The sequence below is a fragment of the Seriola dumerili genome, unplaced genomic scaffold (genome assembly GCF_002260705.1).
Source record: "Seriola dumerili isolate Sdu_G_001 unplaced genomic scaffold, Sdu_1.0 BDQW01000538.1, whole genome shotgun sequence".
Classification (NCBI taxonomy): domain Eukaryota; kingdom Metazoa; phylum Chordata; class Actinopteri; order Carangiformes; family Carangidae; genus Seriola; species Seriola dumerili.
In genome coordinates this window covers 2,205,353-2,230,958 of record NW_019174793.1, presented here as the reverse complement: position 1 = coordinate 2,230,958, position 25,606 = coordinate 2,205,353, and the positions used below count along the sequence as shown (strand labels likewise).

Below are 25,606 nucleotides of genomic sequence, written 5' to 3'. Positions count from 1 at the left end.
GATTTACAGACAGTAGCATGTACGGCACAGAACTACACTTGACCTGGAATATTTTAAATGCATCATATCCAAAGATTAACTGGAGATATGAGTTTTATGAAGAGGAAACTGTATCCTTAACATTTATATTTTATAAATAGAGTCTAATTATATTTTAAACCCCTTTCCCTACACATTATACATCTATCCTACTTATGTGTCCCATATTCTTACGCATATTTAATCAGTGTTTTTTTTGTCTTTAATAGCCCAGCCTAGTTCTATGGTAATAAACCTTCCTCTCATACCGAGTACAACTTGCCTGGGCCTGTAACATTACCACCACCAATCGGCAGCAGCACCTGCAGGTGGACAAACAGCAGCCAAACTTGTTCGGTGATTTATTCTTCGCCTCAACTTTAATATTTAAGAGAAGAAGTCCGAGGCGGCGGAGACAGAAAACAGGCTTTACACCTGCACGCAGCCGGAGCCGTTAAACGCTGAAGCCGATCCACATGCTCAGAAATCGGCCGTATTAACAATTAATATTGGACATCCGGTGGCAGTGCCAGCTGCGCCCCATTTTTATTGTTGTCTGTGCGCTGAAAGGATCCCTGTTGTCTCGGCTGGATACTCCGCGACGCGTGGTGCCTTTTTTTTGGTAGGAATTTCTGCTTAAATTTAAAAAAAAAAAAAATTAAATTAAATAAAAAATAAAAATGCATGTAATGAAATGTGAATGTGCAGTGTGAAATAAGAGGAGGGGGTCTGGATGTGGAAGTGCGGCTCCTCGGCTCGCCGTGCCATGCGGGACACACACTGCTGGCTGCCACCATGGCACCTTCCTCTCTTCCCTGCCCTGGCTCTGTCTGTGCTGCTGCTGCTGCTGCTGCTGCTGCTGTATCCAGCTGTGCGGACACGCAGCACCGTCATGCCCCATTAGTTCTGTTGCACTGATCGGTTCATCGGCAGATAAGACAGCTTTTCTTTCTTTTTTTTTCGCGGGGAGAGTTGTGGACGCGCACCGGATGGACAGGGAGCGAGACGAGGCGAGGGGCGGCAGACGGGGCCACTTTGGCTCTCCATCGTTAACGGGAAGCGGAGCTCCAAGGACACGGAGAGGAGAGACAGGGGGCGCATCCAGGTCGTTCACGGTGTTTGTGCGTTTGTTTTTTCTTTGCCGTGATTCAAGTTCTTTTATTTAATTAGAGGAGAGAGGGAGATTTCCCAGGCGAGACGGAGCTTTGTCAGCCGCCCAGATTTTTGGAGCTTTAATTTGGCAAATTGGCTTCCCAGACAGACCGACAGCCAGACCGTCTCTCCTCCCATGCTCCCCCGTCTCCTCCTCGCTGTTTTCGGCCATAGTCTCTTCCATCACAGCCTTTTTTTTATGGACTCTTGCCTAATTCACTTTTTCTCTCGTCTCGCTCTCGTGCGTAACCTCCATCCATCCGTTACCAGCTGTCCTCTGTCATACTGCAAGGTTTCTTTTTTCTAAAGAGGCCTCCAGCTGCTGAAGGTTCATTGTCTGGTCAGACTGCTCATGCTCTAAATTTACCTCATGGTTCACTGTCACAATGACTTTGCTTCCACTCTGGCACATGGAGAGGAACGGTGCGTTGTAATCAGATATAGTAATCCTATAATGCTTTTATTTTGAAATTTACTATATAAAAACTACATTTCTGGGGAAAGTAGTGATGCCACATGGGATAGAGACAACATAAGGTTCTTAAACACTACAAACACACCAGAGCACTAAAGATAAAGTATAATAACTCACTTTTTTGAATACTTTTTACCCCTTAATACCCCAGAGTCATATTCCTACCCCCAAAAGCTTTGTAAAACCCTGTTGGGATGTAATAGATGTGAACCAATGAGTTGATTCACTGATTTCTTGCTGGACAGAAAAACAATCTGCAGCCATCATGATTAACGATTAATTATTTAAGTCGTTTTTTAAGCAAGAATGCTTCACATTTCCTCACGCCGGCGGCTCATTTGTGACGGTCTGCTGCTTCTCTTTGTCTTGTGTGATGATAAAATTGAGTTTATTTGTATTTTAGGCCGTTTGGTTGGAAGAAAACAAGCTGTTTAAAAGACATCATCTTGGACTTAAGGAAATTATGAATGGCTATATATTAATATAATTTTTGTGGTGCAGGCACGGCTCAGCATCCTTTGAATACCCTGCTCTGTGTTGCATAACGGTTTGTTGCTAGGATAAGAGGTCATTTTCATTTTGCATCCTCACAGTCTTCGGGGTAACTGCTCCAGAGCATCACTTACACACTAACACCAGAGTTGGTTGTAAGTGTTTTGGCGACACATGGCCGCAAATCACAAACGGTTGTGAGGCTGAGACGACGTTTAAACCTCCTCCGTGGAGCCGCGTGTCTAAGGAACTGCACAAACTGGCTCTGCATGAACCGTAATCTTAGCACACTGTGAGTGTTAGCATACATGTTTGCTCTGTCACTTATGTATTTGGCGTAGTTGTTACATAAGCAGCAGTTGCGTTGGCATCTGCTGTGCCTGCGCAGCCGTGTTCACACAGAACCAGCGGCTCAACGTAAAGCCGATGGTTATTGGTGGTTATTGACCCACAGTGGTTTTGAGATGAGGCAATTTCCTCTTTGTTTCCCCAGTTGCCTGACAGTGAACTCTGCCTGTGAGTGTGTGTGTGTGTGTGTGTGTGTGTGTGTGTTTATGAGCGAGGAGACCTTTGGACCGAGCCTTATGTTGAACCAACACACAATATAAATGATTGCAGGGTTGCTATTTCAGCGCCTGGCTCCTATATCAGCCGGAGTGTGAACAAATATAAATAAGAATCTGTTTGGTGCGTCGGTTTCTCTGTGTAAATTTACCTTGTAGAAACGCAATAAATGCCTGGAAGAGCTTTAAAGGAAACGGTGAAGAGGACGTTGGTGGGATTGTTTACTTCTTGTTTGCAGCGTGACACATAAAATAGTGGCTCCTCCTCTGGCAGAATGAAAGTCACTCTGACTTGTCCTTCATACAAATGTGAGGATCATACGTGTTTTTAAAAATTTAAGAGCAGAAACACTCACAACTGACACCTGAGCAAGTCCGTGCAGCTGGTGCGAGCAAACAGGCTTTAACCCCTGTGTAAACGCACAGTGCTGCCGCTGTAACTTCACGATAACGAAGCCTGTCCTTTGTGCGTTTGTACTTGAGTTTGTTATCTACTTGAAAACGCTGTATGTGCCTGATAAGTGTTTGTATACACAGTATGTTGGTAGCTGGCTTCACTCCGTGTGCCAAATACCAGTTTTCCATGTGGCGTGCCAAGGCAGTGTCATAACCGCTCAGCAAATCCTCATTTCCTCGTTCTTGTGTTGCCGAGGTCAGTCCACAGAGAACGTATTGTGACATTGTTCTCGAATCACTGAACCAGGGTCAGTCTGAGCTGGTGTCTCCTGGTTTTCCACAGGTACTAAAACAGTGGGTCTGCATTGTTCCCGCAGTGTGTGTGTGTGTGTGTGTGTGTGTGTGTGTGTGTGTGTGTGTGTGTGTGTGTGTTCGTGTGTGTTAGTGTTGCTCGCTGTTTCATCATGTCCCCGTCTGAAAGGAGCTCGGTCTGATCAGCAGTTTGCACTGTGGCCTCCTCTCTTCTTCTCTAAAGGCAGAATTAGATTTTTTTTTTTTTTTTTGGATTCACAAACATTAACCGATGCAGAGCTTCTCCGCAGGCAGAAGTTACCTCATTGGCCGGGTTTAACCGTAGTGGGCGGAGTCAAAGAAGCTGTTATTTAGAGGGCAAGTTAGCTAGGTTAAAGGATAAGGCCGGTTATATTCTCTTGTTGCTGTTTTGTCTTTGGTAAAGACCAAAACAAGTGTTGTCAGTGCATGTGAAGCATGATACAGCTCATTCCTCGGTGCCATAGAGCGCCATTGTTGCTCAGAAACAATTAAAACCACATCAGTGAGTCACACTGTTGCACTGGGTGATATGCTCCTTCATTACCATGAACACACACACACACACACACACCATCGTGCTGCTGGAACTACTCACTGGAGCATCGAATGTGTATTAATCCATGACTGAAAATAGTCCCAAACACACACAGTTTACTCCCGTTTGACTCACGTTTGCTAAAAACCACAGCGACTGTAGCTGCCGAAGAATATTACTGAGTTTACAACAGTGATGTCATTGTTGCCTGATTTTAAAGTAATAACCACAGACTGTAAATAAAGATGGACGTAGCCACCGTGACGTCACCTATAGTTTTGTGAAGAAAGCTCAGAGTGGGCTGCCCCGCCGTCGCCATATTGGCAGTGTCTGACTCCGCCCCTAACTACCAGCTAATCCAAACACTTGGGAAAAAGAGGTGGGGCCGAGACGGTTTGTGGCAAGCATACGCTCACCCACCTGTCACTCAAAGAGGCCACGCCCTCAGTCTTCCATAAGTTTAAGCCTTAATAAAATGTAAACAGGTGAGTTATAGAAACAATTGTTAGAGTTATGGTTGCTATAGAGACCAGAACAGGCTGTAAACATGTTTATTTCTGCTGTAAAGTTGGACATTTTAACATGGGAGTCTATGGGGATTGACTCACTGTTGGAGCCAGACTCTAGTGGTCGTTAGAGGAACTGCAGTTTTTAGAGCTTCAGTGTTAGCTTCACTTTTCAGCCCTTGAAGTTGCCGCTTGGTAAGAACCAGTAGTATTGAGAGGTGGACTTAACACAATGTTGGGTTTTGTGTTTTTATGAGGTTTGTTGACAGTAATAAATAAATAAAACGACACTTGTTTTATCCCTTTTAAAACCATGTGGCTCAGCCGATCCTAGCTAGCTTAGCACATTTACCAGTTAGCTGGAGGATGTTTCAACCTCCTCCTCTCCTGCTCCTTTTTTTAAAACAGCATTTGTAAGCAAGAAAAATGTGTTTTTTTCCTCATGAGTTTTAACTGAACCACTGAGGTGATTTCTGCCTCTGAGAAATATTTGGCTTCATCTCTAATCTGTTTTTATCTTCTGTCTAAACTCTTCTCCTCTACAGCTCGATCATTTCCTCCTCCACCGGTTGTGTTTTTAAAAAAACAAAACAAATTAGCATCTTTTGATGAGGCTTTGTGACACACAGTGGTGAAATGCCAAACGCTAGCTGGTAAATATCCACATTTGAATTTGCAGACATGAACATGAACGCTGCTCCGCACAGTGAAAACACCGTTGGCAGGTCTTTCTCAGGAAGTGATCCGTCCTACATTTCTGTCAGCAGCAGCCACAGCGTGTTTTTTCATTTTGAATAAATGGATGTATTAATAGAAATACTGGCCAGTTCATGTAATCAACAATGGCCGCCGTGAAACAGGCTGAACAGACAAAAAGAAGAGCTCCTGCTTCTTCTTAATGTTTCTCTTCACAAATGTGACGTCTAAGAAAAACACATCTCGCAGTAAACAAACAAAACATAATTTCACTAATTACTTCGGTCAGATGTTTTCTGTTGGTTTACCGCCGCCATCTCTTGTGAAGCGAACGCACCTCTGTACTGTAATGATGCGTTTGCTTTCACTGTGTTATTGCTGTGTCATTCACATTGTGACCTCAGCTGAACCCACGTCTGACTTCCTTCCTCTCCTTCCTCTCCTCCTCCAGGCTGGGAGGCTGAAAGCTGCAGGGCTGCGACATGTGAAAAGAGCTCCACCCCTTGACCCTCACAACTCTCTCAACCTTAGGTACGTAACCTCCTCCTCACCTCCTCCTCATGTCATCTTCTCCTGCCGTCTTGGTAACAACCTCTTTCCTCCCTCTCTTGTCTCCTCCTTGTTTCATGTCGATGTTCAGATCTGAACTTGATTTTGTTTTTGCAGCAGAACTCACTTGAACTGACGCTGTGACCGCGACCTGACACCCTCCTGCCTCGGGCATGCCTCAGGTAAAGTAGGAACATCGGTGAAGCTGCAGCAGGCTCTCCCCCATCACTTCTGAGTGTGTCTCACTCTTTGTCTCTCTGTGTGTGTGTGTGTGTGTGTGTGTGTGTGTGTGTGTTTCCTCCCTCTCAGCCGGGTATGAATGGGATGGAGCCTGCGTTTGGCGAGGCCTACGGGGGACACAGGGGTCTGCTGAGCCCCTATCCTCTGGCCATGTCGCCACAAGGGGGCAGGACTGAGTACGACCAGGTGAGACGTCACATGACTTAAAATGACACTTTAAATGTCCTTGAAAATGTTAGTTTATTCGACAACATCAAAAAAACGCAGCCCTTGATCTTCTGGGGAAATTAGTCGGAGCCTTTTTTTATTCAAAGTTGAAACATGTCCTGTGGAAAGTTTTCATCATGACCTCACGATAATATGTGAAGGTGTCATGCTTTACTTTAAAACAAGCTGCTGTCGTTGGATTTCACCTGGAAAATTAAATTAATGTGTCAAATAAATCATGACGCACCTGAAGCATGTGACCTAAGAAGCTTCTGCTCCACCGAAGAGACCGGAAATAAAAAATAAAGAAACTGTAACGTTCACAACACAAATGCCACGTTATCATTTTTAAAGGAGGTTTGACCGGAGCTCTTTTAATTATTGCGTTTTCTTATATAATAATGCAACTCAACAGTATGTAGCTTCAAGATCAGTCTGATGAGATTATTCCTCTAGGGGAGGTTGAATGATTTTTATTGGAGGAAACAGGTTTTTACTATCGACACTAACGCTCTCTGTTCTATTCAAGTCTGTGTCTGAACCGTGACCCTGAAACCAAAGCAGCTAAAAGGAAATCAGCATTCATTAATTTTACACCTTCTACATAAACCTGCCCTGAGTGTGAAACAAAAAAAACTTGATAAATGAAACATTTGGTCTGTAAAGTTTATAAATTTTGTATTTCACTGAGAAAGAAACCTTGGAAATGTAGACGTGGGCTCAGGGTAGTTATTTACCCCGGACTGTCTACGCTGGTTAAACTGGTGCAGCAGACGAGCTCGAAGGTTATCGAGCATCTTATGACTAAAGCAGGAAACTTTCTCCATGTTTCTATAAAACCGCAGACGTGACCTCCGGGACAGGGCGGAGCCTCCTGGAGTAATGAGTGTGGTCCAGACCAAACTAGCATGCTAGCTTCTGATTAGCGTGCTCGCTAATGTGCTAGCTTGTCATGTAGTTACATAGAACACACGGCAGAAGATGTCATGTGTTGTTAACGAGCTACAGTTACCTGAACACCTGGAAATGGCTGCGGGCTGCAGCAGATACGCGTCTTTATTAGAATGTATGATTATAACGGAGGACCAAGGCCTCGAGGTCACCAGAGGTCAGATACAAACAGCGTCTGAAGACCTTAAAACCTCGGGGGTGTGTAGATTATCTGCTGAAACTTTCTGTGTGTCTGCCTCCGCTCCAGCAGCGTGGAGCTCAGGACACAGCTCGGTAATTAATCAGATCAGTTAACGAGCTCCCTGATTGCATTTACCTGGTGTCTCAGGTGTGAATCAGTCCACGAGGCCGAAAACAACAACGTTCATTTACTCATTTACCCTCCGTTCAGAGAGGAGTTATTCCTCTGGGGGGGGGGCACGTAACACTTACAGCCTCAGTTCGCTGCTGTATCTCACGGCTCCTGCTTCACCTTCCTGTGATTAACTGGCGTCTGCTCCGTCAGTTTGGACGTAGGACAGGGTTTATCTAAGTCGACAGATTTCAGCTCGTTAACTGCAACATTCACTCAAGAACAAACGGCATGAAACATGAGCAGCACGTTAATTAACCCTCTGAGGTCTTTTCCATTTCTACAGTATTTCTTAAATTCATTGATGCCGAGTGTTTATATCACAACTCTCAGAACTATCTCAGCTCCTTTTTTTGACCGTCTGTGCTAAAAGATCATTTGCCCCAAATGCTGAAAATCTGAAGCAAACAAACCTTCACTGATGTGGATGAATTGAAATGGAAAGTCTTAGGTTAATAAAAAATAAGGTTCAATATATGAGTGAAATAACAGATAAAAGCCTGAAATGAGATTTTGTAATATGACTGAGTGGAAACGTTGTCTGTCGATCTGATTTAACCAAATTTTAGAGGCCTGCTTTGAGTCACGTACAATCTCACAAGATTATGAAACAGGAAGTGGAGAGTCGACAGATTCTAACCACATTTAAACCACATTTCTACGCTGAGTTCTCGCAAAGATATTAATAGGGACGTCCGTCGACCTCAGACGGTCGACCAGCTGCTGAAACGTCGCGTTGCAGGTGAGTCTGTCTGAAGCAGCGGCGCTTCAGTCGCGCTGCCGGCGCTCACCGGCGTTCAGGGGCGAGCTGTCTGAGTCTGCAGCTGTCTGTACATAATTAAATTAAAGATTAATAGCTGCCTGGAACGATGAGTTTATTTTCAAAGCAGCAGGCAAATATTTTATTACTGAGCTCCTCCTGTTCTATTAAGAGTCACGCTGACATGTGATGCAGCACAGGAGCACGATACATGGGAAACTGCCATATTTAAGTTTATCTCTGTCCCCCTCAGAGCGTGCTCCTCATGCTTGGCTCCCCGGCATCACCAAGGAAACGGCCCTTTGAGTTGCTAAGCGACCTGGTGGACGACGGCGGCTTCGGCGAGGACCTGCACCCGGAGCGCTGGGACGTGTCCGCGCTGGACGAGATGGCTCGCTACACCAAGCTGGGCCTCGGGGTGGGAGGGGAGCTGCTGGCCTGCTCCGAGGAGGCCGTCCTGATGGGCCGCTGGGGGAGGAGCCGGGAGGAGGAGCAGGAAGAGGAGGAGGAGGAGGAGAGGAGGAGGAGCAGCAGCAGCAGACACGCAGCGCCTCCCGTCACCCAGGAAGTCCATGCCACCGCTGCGGGGAGGGAGGAGGGGCGCACGTCTGTTGCCACGACAACGGGGAGGGAGTTGTGTGTTGCAGGAAGAGCGGCAGGAGGAGGACAAGATGGGGGGATGTCGAGGGAGCGCACGGTGGAGGTGTATCAGGTGGCACAGGAGGAAGAGGAAGTGGTGGCGGCGGCGGCGGCGGCGGCGGCAGCAGCGGCAGGTTTGGCTCTGGAGCACTGCAGCGAGGAGCACAACTACTCCCTGAGCCAGGGGGGGGAGCTGGGGACGGGGCCTCAGACGGAGGAGGTGCGAGCGGGGGAGACGCAGCAGGAGGTGCGGGGCAGGGAGGAGATCCAGGCCAAGACTGACCTCTACCTGGAGGAGGAGGAGGAGCAGGAGGAAGAAGAGGAGGACGAGGACGAGGAGGAAGAGGAAGAGGAGGAGGAAGAGGAGGAGGAGGAGGAGGAGGAAGAAGGAGAGGAGGGGACGGAGGAGACGGCGGTGGAGGCTGAACTCTCCAGCTCCTCAGAAACTGAATGTGGTGAGTCGTGCTCTCAGTTTGTCTGTATCCGTGTGGCTCGTCGTCTGCCCACGCGGAAACCATTTTCTGGTCGACCCGGTCGGCCCGGTCGGCCCGGTGGGACCGGTCGGCCCGGTCGAACCGGTCGGCCCAGCGCCGGCACATTAAATACCAAAAGTTGCGGGTGTAATTCCCGGACGACATACCGCTTCAGTGGCTTTGAGGGTTGGAGTCTCTTCATGTTTTCAAATACCATCTGTAACAGCAACATCTGTGTGTGTGTGTGTGTGTGTGTGTGTGTGTGTGTGTGTGTGTGTGTGTGTGTGTGTGTGTGTGTGTGTGTGTAGTTGAACATTTTAAACAGGCTGTTGAAAGTTGGTTCAGATTGTTAAACAACCGTTACAGTCGAACTTTTCATGCAGCTTCAAACAAACAGAAACACAGAAACATGGCCGCCGCCGCCGCCGCCGCCACGTTCAGCTGGTGGCTCATCATCAAAACCTCTTTCTCTTCTTCGCCTCATTATTTCTTCATCCCTCACAAGCCGGAGCTGAAACTCCTCCGTCAGTTACATCGGCGACTATTTAGATAATTGACGAATCAGTCGTTATTTTTTCCAAGAGAAACATTTTCCTCTTTCAGCTTCTTAAATGCGAGGATCCGCTGCTCGCTCCCGTTTCACGAGAATAATCTCATTATTGTTTTATTCTCTCTTGGTCGGACAAAGCCGTCACTATGAACTCTGGGAAACGGTGTTTTTTTTTTTTTTTTTTTTTTTTTTTTTTTTACAAACAAATGATTGAATCAGTGAATGAAGGAAATAACTGGCAGATAAATAAATACTGAACAGCCCTGAATCACAGGACTCGTCACTGTTGTCCTGGTGATGAAGCTTTGACCTTTGACCTCTCTACTTACTCCACAAGGAAGAAGGTGACTGCTATAAAAAAAAAAAAAAAAAGCTATTCATTCATGTTTTTATTATGACAAACATTGACTCACTTCCTTCATTCCTTCCTTCATTCCCAAAGGGCCGTTTGTTTTCACGACCGGCGCGTGTTTGTGCTTCACATGAAAAACACACGGGATCATTCAGCACACACACGGTCTGCGCACAGACGCCGGCTCGTATGGAGATGTACGCTCGCGCCTCTTACGTGCAGCACGTGAACGCCGCCGAGCTTCACAGCAGATTAGATTTCTGTCTCAGAAAGTCGAGGTTGAAGCTGGTCAGTGGATCAGAGAGGGAAGAGGCAAATGCTTCAAAAAAGATAAATAATAGATGATGATATAAGACGCTCAATTAGATATTTAGATACAACAAAGATAGCAGCAGATAACTGCACATATGGCGTGTGTTGATTATTTTCTCTCCACTTTTGCAGCTGCATCACATCTGCAGCTTGATAATGTGAATGTAAGGAGAACAAATGCTTGTTTCATAGAGTGTACTGAGTATATTATATATAATATATAAATATATATATATTATATATAATATCTTCACAATTCAGTTTTTCTCCGCCAGATTTTATTCTTGCGAGTTTTAGATTTTCCTCTGAAATCAGATCTGCATAGAAAATAGATGTAGAGATAGAAAATCATTTGATAGTTTCCTGATTTATTTTGTGAGAACCAGGAACTTCGTCCGTCTCCGTCACCCGACGTTAAGAACCTGGATCTGCAGCAGAAACCAGCCACTCGACAAACAAAGAACAGTTGTATAACGACAGTTGGAATCTTTTTACTGGTTGTAAAGACGATGGTAACGTCTTCTTCCCCGTGCAGCCTCCTTGTGATATATGATACGATGTGCTGGTGAGATCCGTCTATATAAGGAGTCGCAGCCCTGCAGCCTCGCTCTGAGGAAGACGCCAAACTGGTCGGGTTTTTTTTTTCCCCCTTTTGGGGATTTTTTTTTTTTTGTTCCATATTTTACTTTGATAAACTCAAACACAAAAAAAAGGCATTTTAAGTCTACCCTTGTCTCCGTGCTCGTGCGCCTGCAGTCAGCCCAGCAGCTTCCTTCTGTCTTTATTAACATTTCAGCTCGAGGAGCACGTTGCATTTACCTGTAGATTTACTCGTCACCGTGAGCGCCCGCTGTTTCTTTTGAAAGAGCAGCTTTGATTTCACCAGTTTCACAACTTTATCATCATTTGTGTCTGTTACACATCCCGCTCGTTAATAATGTAAAAGAGAAGAACAAACACTCAGCTGTTTCTCTCTGATGCAAACGTTCAGCACATTAAATTAAAACTGGAGCTGGGTCGACTGCGATGAGCTCAGAGTCAGAGGTGGCTTCACGTCCAGACTCCAGGACATGAGATGTAAACATGTATATTAGATCACACACACACACACACACACACACGCAGATAAACCGACTTCACGTCAGATTAGCATCTTTTCCCAGGCTCCCTCAGTGTTGGATAAACACGTCTCAGGCGTCTTGTTGCGAGGCACCGGGGAGGTCGCTGGCTCGCCCTCAAACACACCGTCTGGGTCGTATTTCGACAGTCGCGAGACGCCATTGTCGCTCTCCATTGTTGTTCTGTTGTGTGTGTGTGTGTGTGTGTGTGTGTGTGTGTGTGTGTCTGTGTGTGTGTGTGTGTGTGTGTGTGTGTGTCTGTGTGTGTGTGTGTGTGTGTGTGTGTGTGTCTGTGTGTGTGTGTGTGTGTGTGTGTGTGTGTCTGTGTGTGTGTGTGTGTGTGTGTGTGTGTGTCTGTGTGTGTGTGTGTGTGTGTGTGTGTGTGTTTGCCCAGTCAAGCCCTAGCTATTCTTACCAGTAGCCCATGGTGATGGCAAAGGGACTGTGTGATGGATGTGCTTGTAGGGAAAGAGTGAGTTTAGGAGATTGGACAGAGGATTGAAGAGCAGATTGTGTGTGTGTGTGTGTGTGTGTGCGTGCATGTGTATGTGTAAAACAGTGAACCATGGAGCAAAAGACTGGGTTGAGAGGAGTGTGCAGACAATGGCGCTATCTGCAGACTGGACCAGGCGACATGATGTTACATAAGCCTATGTGTGTGTGTGTGTGTGTGTGTGTGTGTGTGTGTGTGTGTGTGTGTGTGTGTGTGTGTGTGTGGCCTGCACAGCCCTGGCTAATGGCTAGGATAGGACATCATGGTTATTAACTTTGAGCCTGATTTAATCCTGCCAGCTGATGTTTATTCTCACTGTGTGTTTTTGAAATGTTTTGAACGCAGCTCTGGCGGCTGCGAGGAGGCGTCTCCTCTTCCTCCTCTCCCTCCTCTCCCTCCTCTCCCTCCTCTCTCTCCTCTCTCTCCTCTCTCTCCTCCTGCTGGTGGAGCTTTGCATGTTGTATTATTTATGATGCCATTATTCACGGCTGTGCGCGCCTGAGGCTAATCTCCTGTGACGTGTGTGCGGTCGTGTAGGTGTCTGCCTCTGAAACGCCGCGCAGCCGTACACTTGATAGCCGGCGGTGGCTTTTGTCATCGGGACGTACAGCATGTGTTTATGGATTAGGGCTCACAGTGTGATTTCATACCAGGCAAACGTGAACATTAATACCCGTCAGTTATGATTAAGGTTCATCTGTCACATTAAGACGCAGGATATTTCCCTCCTATTAAATATCTTAAACATGGCTGTCAGCGGTGTCCACCTCCGTCCTGATGGAGGTTCAGGTTTTCTACATAATAAAGTGATAAAATCGTATTGATTCTGTATTTAGATCTTGATCCTGGACCAGGTTACATCCACGGCTTATTCCTCTTATCAGAAAAAAATGCAGATTGATTGTTTGATTGTTTTATATTCAGATAAAAATGCCCCAAAAATATTAATATTAAAACCGTATTTGTTGAACTAGTTGTTGAAGGAATCAAAACAAATTCAGCAGATGAAGCTAAAACCAACAATCGTCTCTGCTGTGATGAATCTGAGCGAGATTAAAAAGAAAACACTTTACCCACAATGCATTTACCTCCTACGGGATTCTGAAACGAGTTATCACGGGGGCCAATCAGAGTCCAAACAAACTTTTTGATGGCTCAGCAGTTCTGCCGCTGAACATATGAAGCTTCGTGTAATTCGATGCAGTGAAATACAAACAGAAGATAAGATCCGAGGAACTGAGCAAAGGAGAAAATAACATTTGTAAACAGCTGCTGACGGTGAAGAAGCCGTCGCAGGGCGGGAAAGTCTCAGGGTTTGAGTCGTAGATTTCTTTATTTATTTGTCATTGTAACCAAACTAGCATCTCGGCTGGAGGAGATGTTGCACTCTCTGGTTTAGAGTCGAGTATTAATGGTTTGATTATTAGAGAGAGAGAGGATGATTTTATTTATTAATCATGTTTAGGGTTCCCTGACTTCCTGTCTGACACTTTGCATTTGTTTTCAGGATATTATGAAGGTAATAGCAGTTTTTTTTCTGGTTAATAACAAGAATAGTGAAGAACAGAATGAATCTTTGTGTTCAGGAGCTAAAATACCGAAGTGATCTCTCGTTTTCATTCTTCCGACTGTTTGTTTTCTGGTTTGTCAGTAAAAGTTTCAGCTACAGACTCGTGTTTTATTAAAGGTTCATGTTTTTAATGGTGTCATCTAATGACAAAAAAAAAACCTGACAGATATTTCACCTCTAAAACATTAATGTGTGTGTGTGTGTGCGTGTGTGTGCAGAGGTGGAGGCGGAGCCGGCCAAGCAGCCAGGTGAGCGCCCGTCGAAGCGTCGCTGTTTCTGGGAGTACAGACGCGCCCGAGAGTCGGCCACGAAGAAGAAGCTGGGCGGAGACGTCCACTGGTCCCTGTCCTGGAGCTCCAGCACTCTGCCCAGCACGCTGTACCGCAGAGAGGGTGAGCACACACACACACACACACACACACACACACACACACACACACACACACACACACACACACACACACAGGATGACACCACTCATGGTTGGTGACGAATTAATGAACAAAACTACTTATTTATACTATATATATTATATTATTTAAACCTACAGATTTACTAAGTCAGAGTCATTTAATCAGGCAGATAATTAACAGATCGATTGGCTCTTGCAGCTGAAATCACAGAGATGTGAAGCGTAAAGATCCGCCGGCTGGCAGCCTGTTTGCCGTCGTTAAAAAACGGCGTTCACGCTGCAGCTCAAAGCGTCCCATTTCTCCTCTCTCGTGTGACACAGATCGGATCGGGACCCTCAGGCGTCTGCCCTACATAACACTTTTATGTCAAAATCTGAATCTTTTCAGCGTTTCCCTGATGATAGGTGACTGTTGTGTGCAGCAGTTTGGCAGCAGCGTTTCCCTGCATGATACAGTCCATTAATGTAATCCAATACACTCAAATCAAACTGCCGCCTCAAAAATGAGCATTTAACAACATTTTAACGTAGGTATTTTTTCTGTAAGTGGTTCCTCTAACGTTCCAGTGGGATACTGGAGCCTGGGAGGCCATGTTTGAAGCTGCACTATTACAGTAGATGGTGATAAATCTGTGTCTTGTACGTACGTTTATACACATTTCTTGGTGACAGAGCATCGTTTAGATTTGGGATTTCAAGACGGCGTTCGCTGGATCTGAGCAACGTCTGTCTGCACATTATGAATCCGGATCTAGAGACGTTGGATTGAAAGACTTTGAGGTGTTGAGTTCTTTTCTTTTCTCCCGTGTCCAGGCAAAAAAGGGCGACGCAAAGCCCGCAAGACGGACGCCAGCGACCTGACGCCAAACCCGCAGAAGCTCCACAACATCGGGGAGCAGCTGCAGAAGCTCAACGCCGCCATCGACGGCATGGGTCCGGTCAACGACCTTCCCGCCGTGGCCCGGGCCCGCTCCCGTAAGGAGAAGAACAAGCTGGCCTCCAGGTATCCGACTCCACCCGCCGCCGTCCTCCGTCCTCCGCACAGAGTCAGAGCCCCGGAGACCGTCTATTGATTTCTGAGGCATGAGTGGGCATTCTGACAGTTTGTAAATCATTCGTAGTAAAAATAATATGTAAGAAGAGAGTTCTGCAGGGCTCTGTGGTTAAGTGTCTGCAGTCTCGTTAAAGATCATTTTTAAAATACGTAGCGCATTTAAACGGTTGACCTCCTAATACTATTCCTGGAGGACACGGAGAGGGGAAGGAGACGCTGAGAAAAACATCTCATCTAAACTCTAAGGAAACTGGTTATTTGCAGCGTCTTGCATTTTATACTATGACATGTCAGGAAGCATTAGATTTCAGAGGGGAGGAACACAGTGTTCCAGAGACGACCTTTACAAAGCAAACCTCAGAGGAAACTGCCGTAATAAGACTTTGCACATGGAAGATTTACATTTAAGGGCATTTAAACGACGCCCCTGAGGATTATACGCGGCTCACAACAACGCAAATTATTTGAAAATGTAGGTCATGAGTGTGTTTTTGAGATGACTGGCTCCTTTTTTTTTTAAGGGATTCAACTTTGGACGTTTCTGTGAGGGAATAAATGAAGGAAGGATGGAGGGAGAGAGGAGATGAGATGGAGGAAAGCAGGATGAAAGGCTGAATAGGAGGAAATCAGGGCAGGACTGAGGAGACAGACGAGGAGTTAGATGAGGAGGGTCGTATAAAGTTCATCTGAGGGGGGAGGGAGGGGGAAGATTCGGAGGGAAGGACATTATCACAGGCGGTTTAAACAGGAAGGGGACTCGGGGAATATTATTATTCCAAACATATATTAAAGGAGACGCAAACACATCGGCATCGGATGGAAAGTGAGTGTGGAGATCAACAAAATGCAGGAAAGAAATAAAAAGACAGTGAAGGGAGAGTTCGTCACCGTGTGCTGCGTTCATGTTCCAGTTTAATATGCAGGAATTTCCTCTCTTTCTTTTTATACTGTCGTTCCTGCGGCCGAGGCGGAGACCAGGTCACGGTTATCAGTGCGACTATCCCAGCCGCCTCGGTACCTTCCCCCTCATTCATTTCCTATCCGTGTTAAAAACAACCCGCCCGTGGCGTTCAGGCGGCGTTCAGGAAAAACACAAAAGCCCAGTTCCTCGCACCGGTGCCTCCAACAAACTCATCAGTTTTATCTCTGTGTGTTCAGTTCAAAGACTGAGTCGGGAAACGTTTATCTTTTGTTTAACGTGAAAGTTCATGATGTTGGAAACCGCAGTTCGACTTTTTGTTTTTCCCCAAGCTTTCTGTGGATTAGCCTAGCTTAGCTAAAATACTGGAAGCAAGTAGGAACTGTTAGCCTAGCTACATTAAAGGTTGCTTCTAACAGCTCTTACATATCTTGTGTTTTTAACATGCAAATAAATACAAAACAATATATTGTGTTCAAATGAGCAGTTAGCTTAAGTTAGCCTGCTGGAGCTATTTACTAACCAGCAGCTAGCTAGCCCCAGTGCCCGCTCGCAGCTTGTGGTGAAGTTGTAAGCTGTGGGCGACCAGCTGTTTTCCCCTCGCCTACAATCTTTGTGCTAAGCTAGGCTAACACATCCAGAACCAGTCTCTTTACTGAACACACAAATGAAACTGTAATTTATTTATTTATTTTTATCCAAGCAACTTGTGTAAATTGAAGCTTTAGTGATGTCCCTTACGATAAAAGCATCAAATGTAAGTTTAACAGCAGCAGATTTTCTGTCAGCAGACCATTAACTCTTTTGAAACAGCTGTAATCTGTGGATTTGCTCTCGGAGGTGAAGTAAATCTACTTTTACATGTTTGGTGAACTTTGACTCGGAGCTATTGTGTCATCTGTCGCACTGTCTGTAAGTTTATACAAATCCTGCAAAGGTTTGGATGGTGGGTCCAGGTGGGCGGGGCTTGGTGACTGCTTTGTTGTGACATCACAAAGTTCCAGTTCCTGACGGCTGGTTTTAAGGCTCAGTTTCTGAATACAGGCTGTGTGCATTTCTCTGTGGACTGAGGCTTTGATACTTTCACAGTATTAATATAGAAGCTAGAGCTGATCTATAATCACACTACACATGGACACAGACCTTCAGACTACATGGGACCTTTAAATTTGATTATGCAAATAGTCTCTACGTCACCAAAACAACAATGGTGCTGAGCCACTTGTTGATGTCCACACCTGTGAGGACAACAAGTAAACACGTTTCCTTTTGAAGTTAGTGAATTAAAATCATCAGTCAGAGAAACAGATGTTTTATAATTTACCTCTGCAACATCGTCCACGACACAGTGACGCTGCTGTTCACCTCCTCAGTCAATCGTTCCCCAAAGACACTTTCCTCTGTTGCTAGGGTTGATCATAAAAACAGATAAGGCCTCTGCATCTTAACGATGACCCACTGTGGCTATTTTCCAAACCCACCCAAGCACCAGAGGCTTTTAATCTGTTGAATGTGTTTTTCCTACCTTCAAGCAGCCACTGTTTTTTTTTTGGTTTTTTTTGTTTCATTTTTTCTCGCTGGGCAATTAAATCAATTTGCAGCTGTGGGCGATCAATCTTTCTTTAGGGGATATTTTGTGTTTTGCATAATTCTGCATGTTGCATTCAGGGGCCTGGGCGTAGGTAGGGAAACACTTTTACCAATTAAAAAAAACATTTGGTTCTTGTTGGAGCATCATCTGTACTTTGTCAGTCCCACCCCCGCGACGATTAGCAGCAGCTAAATTGTTGTGTGGTCGTCTACATCCTCCCCGAACCAGCTGGGACTGTGGTACAGAGAGAAAACTCTGGCTGAGGCTTCGTCTAACATTTCAACAAGAAGCCGTTTTCCGTCCAACACATTGTGCTTCCTTCAGTTTCGTTTAGCTGACTCACGTCTGCAGGAAAAGTGCAAGTCTCTGCGCGCTGCAGTGAATAGTCCCCGTGAGAAGCATTAATATTTAACACACATTGATTGATTCATTCTCTGCTGCTTTTTTTTTTTTTTTTTTTTTTCTCTCCAACCTTCTGAAACCAAACCGGCCGTATCCCCTTCAGAGTCACGGTGTTAAATGGTAGTTGGAGGAGAGGAGTTTGGGTTTTATTTTTCACTCACAGTTTGGAAATACATCCTCTTCTCATCGCTCTCCAGCTGCTCGCGGCGTGAGCCAGCCGGCTCGGTAACAGGATCATGTGGAGAACGGGAATATTAGAACGGAGTTTCCTGTTCCAGAGTATGACGCCGCTCTCTCTCTCTCTCTCTCTCTCTCTCTCTCTCTCTCTCTCTCTCTTTTCCAGGGCCTGCCGGCTGAAGAAGAAGGCCCAGCACGAAGCCAACAAGATCAAGCTGTGGGGGCTCAACCAGGAGTACGGTCAGTATCTCACGCACACATGAACCCAACTCTTATTTTGAAAGGATGGTGTTCTCCTTTTATTGGATTGAGCAACTTGTAAAACTTCCTTCTAAATTTCCAAAAAGCTGGAAAAGCAGTGATTTATGATATGAAAATAAGGTCGGCCATGTTTTAGTTTGGCTATTTGAAATCCTCACTATGTATGTTGCACGTTTTCTCTTGTTTCCTGTGGCGTATTACCTCACCTGAGCTAAAGCCACGCTCCCGCTAACATCAGACGAAATGAAATATCCCACTTTTATCAAATGTTACATGAATTGTAAGCTGTTACCTCTGATCATGTTGCTCGGTTTGATCAATTTCACAAAACCCATCCAAGTACCAGAGGCTTTTAATTTGGTGAATGTGTTTTACCTGCCGTCAAGCAGCCACTGGTTTCTTCTCATTCAGTAATTAAATCAATTTGCAGCCGTAGGCGATCAATCTTTCTTTAACCAACATTTCTTTATATTGCAAAAACCTACATCAATGTTGCATTCAGGGACCTGAACAGCTTTACTATGTGTTTTACATGTTTTCTTGTGTTTCCTGAGCCGTATTACCTCACCTGAGCGAAAGCCACGCCCCCGCCAACATCAGACGAAATGAAATATCAGGCGTTCATGAAACGGAGCCGTATCATCTCTTGCATTGCTTGGTTTTTGGGGGTTTTTTGTTATTGTTGTTTCTGTATGTGCTGTTGTTAGAACTGCAACTCCCAGTCTCCTGCAGCGGCGTCTCGTTTTCCATGTAAGGACATTCGAGACTTTAAACCTGCTGTTTTTTCCAAAGCGGAGACGCCAGCGTTGTTTACAAAAGCGGCGTAACTGTGAGGGGAAGGAGGAAACGTCTGAGGAGCAGCCGAAACAGGAAACCTTCAGAGCTCGTCACCCGGTGTCATGGGGATCCCCGATTATTAAATAGTGAAACTGTGACATGACGTCTACACAGTGGAAGTCGTGGCGAGAGCAGCAGCGGAGCGGCGTCAGTCCCTCCATCTGTTTCTAAACAGGGTGCGTTCAAGGGACGGTGTTGATTGTAGGACAGGATGCAGTCACTGTAGTTACATGTGTGGAACAGAAGTGGTCACGGTCAGTGGTCACGGTTTCCTCAAGGAAAAACGGTTTGTTGAACGAATGTGTGATTGTCAAAGTGACTCTGGTTTTCGGAGCAGCAGCACTTACACTTAGCTTCTTTTTCTTTTCTTTTTTTATACTAACTTTATTTATAACACATGCAGGATAAATCCTCCTTTCCTAACCACAAGAAACGGAGCAAACGGGATTGAAATGTTGAAATAAGATGACATGAAAGGAGTATACAAACAGAGAGAGCTGAGCCGGTGAAATAATAATTAAATAGAAAATAGAAAGAAGGAACTGAGCAGGAAATCAGAAGAAATTATATTCAGACATAAGTGTGAAGAGTTTCCAGGCATCGGTGCTTTTGATGTTTCTATACGATCGTTAACTAGAGAAAATTCATTTTTAGTGCATTTGGGATTCAGTGAAACGAGGTTTATGTATAGGTTACAGTATTTTGTTGTGAGGATGATATTGTTACCTTAGAAACTCGATATATTTATACTTCATGGTGACTCCTCACTGGACAGACCTGGAAGAGAAGAGATCTATATTTATAGATTGGGGCTTCAGTCGATCAGAGAGGGATTCTGTTTCATTAGATGACTCACTAACCGGTCGCCTGTGTGATGTGGCTCATACTCTCTGTCCCAGAAGGTCGATGCTGCATTTGATAAAAGTGTTCTTCTGATGTTAGTGGAGTCGCTCTTTGTTTCAGTCCACGGCAATTTAATGCAGCGCTGGATTTTTCTCTCTGTGTGTTTGTTGTAGAAACAAGGTGCTCTCGAGCCGCGACTTCTCCTGCAGAAACTTCTCCTGCGTTAACGACGTTTACCAGCGACGGAAACCGCGTTTACTTGGTGTTTAATTAATTTTTTTTTTCAAAATAAAAGACAATTCATTCCACTGACTTCAAGCTTTGCTTCAAAGTAAGAGTACTTCATAGAAATGTAGCGGGGTCGAAATATAATAACAATTAATAATTTATAATATTTATCTTTTTAAAAAGTCATAAGTTTCCAGAAGAATAAATCAAGTAAAGTGCAGATACTTAATGTAATAAAGCAGGAAGCCTCCTCTTCCTCCTCCTCTTCCTACTCTTCCTCCTCCTCCTCTTCCTCTTCCTCCTCCTCCTCCTCCTCCTCCTCCTCTTCCTCCTCCTCTTCCTCCTCCTCCTCTGCTGTGGTTCAGCCTCTTTGAGTTCGGTTCCTTTGTCCCGTCTTTTTTTTTTTTTTAAACATTCCAGTCATTCCTGATCGCTGCTCGCCGTTTCACCACTTTGCTTGTGGCTCCCGCGAATTTTGGTCGTGGCTGGCAGGAAGCCAAAACACACACACACACACACACACACACACACACACACTACAACCACACAACACACACACACACACACACCACACACACACACACACACACACACATCCCATATCACTTCCCTCTCTCTTCCTGTGACTCTCTCCTCTCCTTTTTAAATTTCACTTCCCATTACTCTCTCTCTCTCTGTCTCTCTCTCTCTCTCTCTGTCTCTCTCTCTCTGTCTCTCTCTCTCTCTCTGTCTCTCTGTGTCTCTCTGTGTCTCTCTCTCTGTCTCTCTCTGTCTCTCTGTCTCTCTCTCTCTCTGTTTCTCTCTCTCTCTCTCTCTCTCTATGTGTGTCTCTCTCTCTCTCTCTCTCTCTCTTTCTGTGTAATTTGCATCTACACAAAACATGCTCTACATGCTGCAGCAGCAGATGCAACAGAAAGCTTCAAACAAGTGCCGGGAAACCTCCTGACCTGTGTGAGATGTGGTGAGGTGTGTGTGTGTGTGTGTGTGTGTGTGTGTGCTCATTAATAATCATTAAATGCAGATGCTGAGGGAGGGAAAGGACGTCACGTGGCTCGCGCTCTCCTCACCTGTATTCCCACATGACGCTCGTGTCAGATTCCTAACGCTCAGCCCGACTCACGCCGAGGAGCTTCTCCACTTCTGTCTCCCTGAGGACGGTTCGTACGGTCTGTCCCCGGGTCTCCTGCTCTCGCTACACTTGCTACCAGCAAGTGGCCCTGCCTGTAGCCTTGGTTACTATGGTTACCGCTGATGGGAGAGGAGCAGCTGCGCTCTCACTAGGCCAGAGATAAACGACGAACTCCGGTGACCTGTGACTGGCCTTGTGTGTTAGACACTTCACTGGATGAAAGACTCACTCACAAATACCTTTTTTTTATTAAATTCCTTCGCCACATATATATTATGAGTCTGGACACACATGGATGTGACCTGCAGCTTCACTGCTTGGTGGTTTCTCAGGGTTTCAGTGCATCCTGGAAAACCTGGAAAACTTTTAAAACAGTGGAGCAGGTTTCCAGTCATAGAAAACACATGGGAAATGAGGAAAAAAAGTAAAAATGTCCTGGAGAATATTTCAACATTCTCCTGTGTTCGGGCGAAGTTTTGTTCAGGATCGTGTTGACGTTCAAATATCAGTATTTTGAAAAGGCTGCTGACACATTTCCACCTGAACGCTGCTCAGTTCAGCCGCAGTCTGAGGCGTTGGTCACTGGAGCAGCTGAGAGTTAATGCTCTTGCTCAAGTTGTAATGAGGAAGGGACGAGTTCTGCTTTCACTGAGTCCGTCCTCCCGTCTGGACACAGGCACGCTCGTCTAGCCCTCAGGTCTCCACTGGCCTTATTTCCCTTCCACTGCTCTGACTTAAAGCTCCTCCAGTGTAAAGGTCTGTGTCCATGTGTAGTGTGATTATAGATCAGCTCTAGCTTCTATATTAATACTGTGAAAGTATCAAAGCCTCAGTCCACAGAGAAATGCACACAGCCTGTATTCAGACACTGAGCCTTAAAACCAGCCGTCAGGACTTCTGGAACTTTGTGATGTCACAACAAAGCAGTCACCAAGCCCCGCCCACCTGGACCCACCATCCAAACCTTTACAGGATTTGGTTTCTCTGAGTGTTTTTACCTGAAATAAAACACAGAAGAAGAAGAAAATATGGAGCTTTAATTTGACTTTCCCTTTCTCCAGGGTTTTTGGGAAACGTGGTCGTAATTTTTGAGAAATAAAACACCACGTGCAGCTTGAGCTGGAACCTGAGTATTTTTTATTTATTTTTTAAATCTCAACCGAAACGTGTCCCAAGATCAAAAGTAAAAGTATTTAAAACTGTCAAATAACGAAAGTTGGCGCTGAATCCTTTGTCAGAATCCGACACCGCGTCGACAGCGTGAGCGGCGGCAGCAGCTTCACTGCTCCATCTGTGTCCATACAGGATGCGTTCAGGCACGGTCTTCAGTGTAGGGCGCACGTGTTTTCTTGGCAGCGTTCAGAGCTCACCGAGAAGAAAATAGACTGGAAGTGTAAAAATACCCGAGCTGTCGGGCAGCCTGGGAGGACAGCTGGATCGATTCAAAATAGGAGCGAATCTTGTTTGGACAAACACGACAAACACTTCCTGTGCACACACGTTTCTGATTGAAATTATAAGTTTGATTTTGGCAAACGTTTTGTGTGGATGTTTTGTGTTAAGACGAAATGAAACACTGTTTGGTTTTAATGAAGCAAAAAAAAGGATTTGTGAGGGAGAAAGTGTTAAAAGAGTTTCTTCAGAGGGAGGTGTTGTTTTGGTCGTGTTGGCACAGATACCAAAAAACAAGAAGCTGTGGCTCTGCTCTCCACAGGTGAAAACTGTCAGTCAGTAACGATCGCAGGTGTCCTCCATCAACCTGCTCCTGCATCGCGTCTCTCTCCTGTTGAGCCGCTGATTTAACGCTTTGAGACAAACACTCACTGTTTTTGTTTGTGTGTGTGTCGGCGGCTCAGAGAACCTGCTGGGGGCTCTGCTGCGGATCAAGGAGGTGATCCGACGACGAGTGGAGAGCAGCGAGGAGGAGGACACGGACGAGCGAGGGATGACCCAACGCCTGGAGGACATCCTCCGAGAGTCCAGCGGTGAGGAACACACACACACACACACACACGTTCTCATTTTAAAACAACGATCTCTGTCCAGAAATAACCTCAGTCCTTACAACACGGCAGAAAACACGTGTCACGTGACCATTCACCCTCACTGGGCATGTGCGTGCCGGAGTAAACAGGAAGCAGGTTGTCTACTCAGTTACTACAAACGAGGAACAATGGTGAAAAAAGGCCGGAGGTTTCTCTGCTCGGGCCGATGACGAGGTGGAGGCGTCACCGAAGGTTACACGTGAGTACGAGGCGGCGACGGCGGCGGGAAACACAGATTCACAGCTGCTGATTTCGTCCGGGAAAAAATGGGTCACGTGACGAATCATGGAAGGAAACGTTGTGACTGATGAGAAAACTTATCGAAGCGAAGGTGTGTGTCTGCGTCATCGTTTCCAAAGGTCTCCGCGGAGTCGCGTCGACGCCGGGAGTAAACGTAGAAAAAGTGACGCGTTGTAAAAACTGCACGTGTTCAAGCGCCGGAGCGGAGAGTCCTGGAAACGCTGCTGGACCTGTTTTAGTTTGGAAACTCCGGGGGTTGTGTTGTCGTCTGGACGGGCGAAAAACAGAGACCTTTGGAAACGATGGTGTTAGACGCCCACGGTCGCTTCTGATTGGCTCTCATCAGCCTCGAGGTCAGTGTTTCTGACCTTGTTGCTTTTGCTCACAGCTGCTGTTTTAAAGCAGCAACTGTCTTCGCCGTTCCTCGTTTGTAGTATTTTGTGCAGCTAATCAACCTGTGTGTGTTCAGGTGTGTTCAGGTGTGTTCAGGTGTGTTCAGGTGTGTTCAGGTGTGTTCAGGTGTGTTCAGGTGTGTTGGTGTGGACGGGTGTTTCCTGTACAGAGCCAAACCGCTCGTCTGGACAGAGATCGTTGTAGTTTTAAAAACGCCGTTTTCTTAGATTCTGTTTCGTCTCTCCTGCGAGACGCTCTCTCTGTTCTGTCCTTTTCTTTCTGTGGCACTTCCTAATTCGTTTCCATGACGACTGCAGGTCCTCTAGTCGCCGGGCGGACCAAAGACTTTGTGCAGAGGATTTTGGCGGCCAGCGCGGGCAGTCAGAACCAGCGCAAAGAGCCCCCGCAGGAAGGAGACGAGACCGCGGGGTAAACTCCCCCGGCGCCGCCCCTCCCTCTTCCCTCCTGCCTCCTCCTTCCACGCACTCCCCCCACCCGGCGCCGCCACCAACCGACCTGACCAAGCTTCTCTTCACCACCTCCACTCTCACAGCGTTTAAGTAAAAAGCAAAGAGGTGAAGCAGAGGTGGAGAGGCTGGGGAGATAGAAGATAGAAGAGGAGGAGGAGGAGGAGGAGGAGGAGGAGGAGGAGGAAGAGGAGGAAGAGGAAGGAGTAGTCTAAACAAATTGGGAGTAAATTGCCACCCTGCTCCCTGCAGTCCTCTCCTGTTGGCCCTCCAAACAGCAGCCGTCTTCACCGCTCTGTGTCTGCAGGCTGCACCACAACCACCACCCGACCAGAGCTGCTGCTGCCGCTGCTGACGTCTCTGTATTCTGTGTTCTGTCTGTGTGTGTGTGTGTGTGTGTGGGTGTGTGGGTGTGTGGGTGTGTGTGTGTGTGTGTGTGTGGGTGTGTGTGTCTGACATGTAACATACTGTATGAGCGTGTATAGTGTTCCTCTCTCCCTCTGTGTGCTGTATTTGTATCCCATTGTGCCTATGAATAGACATTGCACTGTTTTGTAGATGGTTGTAGTTGTCGGCAGGGGACCGTTAGTGAGCCGAGGGCGAGGGGGCATTTGAGGATAGAGGAAGTGCTAGAATAAGGAAGTGGGAGGAGCCCAGGCCTGGAAAACAAAGAATCTTGTGTGTGTGTATGTGTGTGTGTGTGTGTGTGTGTGTGTGTGTGTATGTGTGTGTGTGTGTGTGTTGTTTTCACTGGGCTCCTATAGAAACACTGCATACCATTTGGTTTGCATCGGCTTCTAAAACGTCAGTAAGTGTTGTGACACACAACAAGCGATGGAGTCCTGATGCCAGACCAGCGTGTTTGTTGTGGAAAAA

At 46.0% G+C, this 25,606-nt stretch overlaps 2 protein-coding genes across 2 annotated transcripts; both read left to right on the top strand.

Moving 5' to 3' along the window:
* Positions 1-1,534: 1,534 nt before the first annotated feature.
* Positions 1,535-9,146, top strand: LOC111235883. The gene is made up of 6 exons (XM_022764453.1): positions 1,535-1,593; positions 5,618-5,697; positions 5,833-5,897; positions 6,025-6,141; positions 8,479-8,961; positions 9,045-9,146. The coding sequence occupies exons 3-6, from the start codon at positions 5,889-5,891 to the stop codon at positions 9,144-9,146; spliced, it is 711 nt and encodes a 236-aa protein (XP_022620174.1). The 5' UTR covers positions 1,535-1,593; positions 5,618-5,697; positions 5,833-5,888.
* Positions 9,147-9,241: 95 nt separating this feature from the next.
* LOC111235852 (CREB3 regulatory factor-like) lies at positions 9,242-25,081 on the top strand. Its single transcript, XM_022764424.1, has 6 exons — positions 9,242-9,319; positions 13,951-14,124; positions 14,958-15,147; positions 18,454-18,527; positions 23,442-23,570; positions 24,581-25,081. Exons 3-6 carry the CDS (start codon positions 15,074-15,076, stop codon positions 24,694-24,696), a joined length of 393 nt encoding a protein of 130 aa, XP_022620145.1. The 5' UTR covers positions 9,242-9,319; positions 13,951-14,124; positions 14,958-15,073; the 3' UTR covers positions 24,697-25,081.
* Positions 25,082-25,606: the final 525 nt, after the last annotated feature.